The sequence below is a fragment of the Hippocampus comes genome, unplaced genomic scaffold, assembly GCF_001891065.2.
Source record: "Hippocampus comes isolate QL1 unplaced genomic scaffold, H_comes_QL1_v1.1 scaffold174, whole genome shotgun sequence".
Classification (NCBI taxonomy): domain Eukaryota; kingdom Metazoa; phylum Chordata; class Actinopteri; order Syngnathiformes; family Syngnathidae; genus Hippocampus; species Hippocampus comes.
In genome coordinates, this window is record NW_017805983.1 from 1,731,392 (window position 1) to 1,736,171 (window position 4,780).

General features: G+C 42.5%; 1 protein-coding gene across 1 annotated transcript in view; it reads left to right on the forward strand.

Annotated features, from left to right (window-relative positions):
• LOC109528274 (prolactin receptor-like) overlaps nucleotides 1-3,792 on the forward strand; it is a 23,791-nt gene extending 19,999 nt beyond the window's left edge. The window contains exon 7 of the mRNA XM_019890654.1: nucleotides 2,043-3,792. Within this exon, the coding sequence (XP_019746213.1) occupies nucleotides 2,043-2,609 (567 nt within the window). The 3' untranslated portion in view covers nucleotides 2,610-3,792. The remainder of the gene's footprint in view (nucleotides 1-2,042) is intronic.
• Nucleotides 3,793-4,780: the final 988 nt, after the last annotated feature.

The following is a 4,780-nucleotide window of genomic DNA, read 5'->3' on the forward strand; positions in this document are numbered from 1 at the left end:
GCTTCAGGCTGTGACTGACAGTTGTTTCCTCACCCTCAACAACTCAAACACAGGAAGCCAACACATAAAAAGGGCTATTAGAAAAAGGCAACCCACCTACAGAAACAATAAAGGCAGAGATTAAAAATTTGATTAACGCGATGAAAAGCAATGTGACAAATGACTAATTAATTAATCGCAATTAACGCGATAATTTAACACCTCTAGAAACAATAGTATATAATACATCTTTCCTTATGTAGCGCTTTCACAACAGGTAAGGACAGATCAAAGGAAATTACGGCAGGAAAGCAAAAGATGAGCAAAGGAAATGAGAAAGGAAGGTGAGACCACTTATGACGACGATCTCGGTGAATGGGTGTCGGGTGTCCAGGCCCCTGAATGGTTGGGCGGTAGGGGTGTCACAGGGGGTGGAAGGACACTCCTAACTTTAGTGTGACCACCGTCAGCTTCGCAAAGCAGACCTCCCCGTTGCTGATGAACATTCCTTCTCGGGCACAAGCAGGTACAGGTACGATGTCCCCACCGATGTGAGCGTCCATCTACAAGCAGCCGTGGTAGCAGGGAATGGGCATTATTGCATTTGTTCCCCAGGCCTTTCAACTTTGACTGTTTTCATAAAAGAGAATCTATTATGTTTCAGCCAATTATTATATTAAGTATTCGGGCTGATCATGCAAGGCCTTACAGAATGTTGTGTTTTATGAGGGTCAACCAGTTCAGGGTGTCCCCCGACTACTGCCCGTAAACAGCTGGGATAGGCTCCAGCCTGCCCGCGAACCTCGTGAGGATAAGCGGATTAGAAAATGGATGGATGGATGTTATTAGGTGAGAGGCAATATCAGCAAAGCATTTTGATATATATTTGAGCATAAACTAACAAGACTACAAAATGAAGACAGGAAACTGTTGGAAATAAGCTAATCGTTTAATAATTTAATTCGCCAAAATTAGAATTTAGGTTGTAAGTAAAAGTCTTTTGATTCTGATCTTGTTCACTTTGTTCCCTTCATTGAAGCAGACACACTCATCATGGTGATTCTGGTGACAACCATCAGCATGATGGCGATCTTGGCCTTCTCTGTGTGTGTCATTCCACAATGTGTGAGGTGAGAATTCACATTCCTTTTCTTCATGTGCAATGAAAAGCTCCCCTGTACCTTTCCCTTAAATCTGGCATCCTACTGTTTCACCATGCAGAGTGAAAAACTTCTTTTGGCCACCTATTCCAAAACCACGCATCATCGGCATTGACCCGCTGCTTTTGAAGGTAACGCAAGTTCCATCTTCTATGTGTCCTCTGTCTTCTGCTCACCACAGGTGGCTTACAAACTCACACTCTATATTTCAGTAAGTACGGTATATTTTAAAGTAAAAGTACTGAGTCGACTCATTTAAAAGGGCGAGGCGGGGGGTAGTGTTAAAACTGCTAGCAAGTCTCTGACGCCCCTCACTAAATGTGCATGAGCACGATTGTTACACATGGGCATACATAATGGCATGTGATGATGAAAATTTGTAGTTGTGGAAATAGTCACAGAGAGCACATATCTTGTATCCACAAATTAGCAGCGCTAGCAATAATAGGCTTGCGACATTGCGGCTGCTATGTTCCTTGCATGCTCATTCGGAATGCAGTGTTACCATGACCATAAATGCAATCGGTTTGGAGTTTTATTTTTTGGAATGTACAGTCAATTAAAGCTCAAAAGAGGTGATAAATGTGCCTCTCGGGCAGAAACGTTGCTAGCTTCGCATTGCTCCTGAATCGTCTCTGCTCTCTGAGCTCGATTTCCTCTGCTTCTGTATGCTAGTATTTTGCCCAGTTAGAAATCTAATTTGAGGCACAAGATGTAGCCAGAGATGGCTGATTTTTATTCACATGGTCATTTAATTGTCAGTGAATATACTGTAGATTATTGCAAAGTATTCCTCCTCCTGTGAGTCAGAGAGAGAGAGAAAGAAAGAATGAAAAAACATCACTGACATCTTGAGAGACTTTTTGATGTCCATTCAATTTGCTTCCCACTCTGCGTCCTCAGAAGGGGAACTTGGATGAAATCAACCGCCACCTGACTAATTTCCATGGCTTCGTAGCTCCCAGCTTCCTGGATACCGAGGTATGGGAGCAGGTGAGCCCTGACAACATCTATCTCGCCACGGCCAAAGACTGCCCCAATCCCACCAAGTCACCCAGCCAGGTGACGGATGCCTTCACCATCCCACACGACTTGGCACCCACCACAACTCTTCATCAACTCGTGAGCGAGCCTCCAACAGCATTCATGCCAAGCGCATACTGCATGTCTCCTCCTCAAGCCTTCTCGCCAACCCTGTGGCCAGAGAGCAATTACAGCATGACGGGACAGCCAAATGCACCGCCACCTGCCCTCTCTACTACCTGCCCCCCGCAGAACCTCTACAGCTGTGTGCAGCTCATGAACGACATAGATGGGCTGCAATTGGTGCCGTGCCTACCACCGGTCTATAGCGAGCTCCCGCCACTGCCCGAGTCTAAATTACATGCCAGCGTAAAGGAGGAAGATGAGGAGAAGCTGGCAGACGGCCAGGCCAAAAAGAAAGATGCTGCTTTAGCTAATGAGAGCTGAGCGGATCACAAGATGCGCAGAACCACAAACACAATTGGATTTGGTGGTTTAAAGGAACAAGTTAACTTCTTTCATCTCTTCTGCCATCAAGAGGTCCACAACAGTGGAGACAAGAAGACATTTGTTGTTGTTTTTGTGAATCATGCACCACTTGATTCTCAGAAAAAAAAAATCGGAATCAAATTCGGAAATGGAGTTTTGCGAGTCCCTGAAGCAGGAAGCCTGTTCCAACATGACATCAATTGGCATCTGGATCTTAATTGGAATCGGAAGGCTTCCAAAAGTCGGAAACTGATGACAGAAGTGAAACACCTCCCTCTCCCGTCCACAAAGGTGCAAAAGAGGGACCCTGCCCAGCTAGTAGATAACGTAATGATAGTTAATCTATTTTCATTTGTGATGTGTCATTGGGAAAATACCCCTCAGGTCTCTATCTCCCAGTCAACAAACATCATCGATGGGCCCTTAATGATTCACTAAGCGCCCCAGATTTCACATCCCTGTTCACAATGTGCTTGGTTTCATTGTAAACTATCAACCACGGTTCTTTGAAGGTTTTCAATGCTGAGTAACCAGATTGTGTTTTGTGTTAATGTGTTATGTAATACATTCTATTTCCAAAACATGTTTGTGGAGAGGAAGAAGAGATTGTACATAGTGCCTATCTGATATTATAATTATAATGGATGAGGAAAACTACAGTATGACTTTTCCCCTTTGGTGTGGGTCAGACAATCAACCAGCTCACCCACAAAGAGATCCTGCTGCTTTTCATCCAGAGCATGAGAAGAGCAGTGGTAGGACAACTCATGTTGCTTCAACATGACAACACAACTGCTCACAATGACCTGAGCATCTGACAGTTCTTGGCTGAGAAGAACATCAGCCCTGCTGGACCAACCTCCCTTGTCTGTACTCACCCAACCCGGTGGTTTTTCCTCTTTCCCAAGCTCAAAGAGACCCGTTTTAAGACATGGATAACAGAGGTTCATGAAGGTGTGGTTGAGAAGGCTGGGAAAGTGTGTTAGACTCCAGGTGGATGACTTCCAAGGAGAACATTTGCAGTTTGGATTTGAAATATACTGTAACTTTTGGAACACCTCATATGTTGCGACTGCCTTTCTTTACAAAGCATCTTTAGGCGGGCTTATTGTAAAGGGCAAATAAAGATGTGCCACAGTTATTGATGCGTACAGAGGTATATGCCAACCATTAGATTGTGGCTGCATTTAGATTATAAACAACAGACAATGTTGTCAGCTGACTGACAAAGACTGTGTTGTTCCTTTGCGACACGAGAAACTCTGTTCCCAGAAGGCAGATAAGAACTGACCAAATTAGAATTCTCGCTCAGCTACTGTGTTAACCTACTTGTGGAAATGCATTTACCAGTAATGTTCCATGTAGCTTGAAAGGCCCAGTTCCCCAAACGAAACTCTCCACCTTTAATGGTATGACTAAGTAAAGAAAAAAAGAATTGCTAGTCAGAAAGGGCAGATGGAGGGACAAAGAAATTCAAAATCTGATGTAAAACCATCAGGGAGGACAAGGAGGTGAAATTTCACATCAAAAGGAGAAAAGATGAAAGATGGTGGTTGCTAATGAAACAATTAGTCCTGTCGAGCGGTTAAAAAAATGGTGATTAATTAATTAGGTCTGTAATTAATCTAAATCTATATTTTAATCTCATCTAAAAATTACTGAGAAAACCCCTATTTTCATTTTAAATTCGTTACATTATTGAGGCAGCTCAAAAGATAAAAGAAAAAGTGGCATAAAGTATTTTATTGTTTTTCAGCAGACTTGGACAGATGCAGTCCTAGCCATTTACTTTCTGCTGTATTTGAGACTAGTCAAAGTCCTACCTGCAACCTTTCGCTTCGACCACGAGGGGGAATATCACTGTTTTGTTTGTTTTTGTAAATCTCCAAAGAATTACAAAATAAAAATAAAATAGAACATCAGGTCCTTAAAAAGTGCTTAGGGTAACATATCAAAAACAGTAAGAACAATTTTCTGAGCATTACAAGTACTCAATACTGAACTTGCTTCAGACAATAAACAATAAATAAATCAGACCCTTAAATCGCAGTGCTGTAAGTTAGAACTTCAGAAATAACACTGTTCATCATGACAAACTAAAAGTGATGAAATAAACATCAATCACTTCT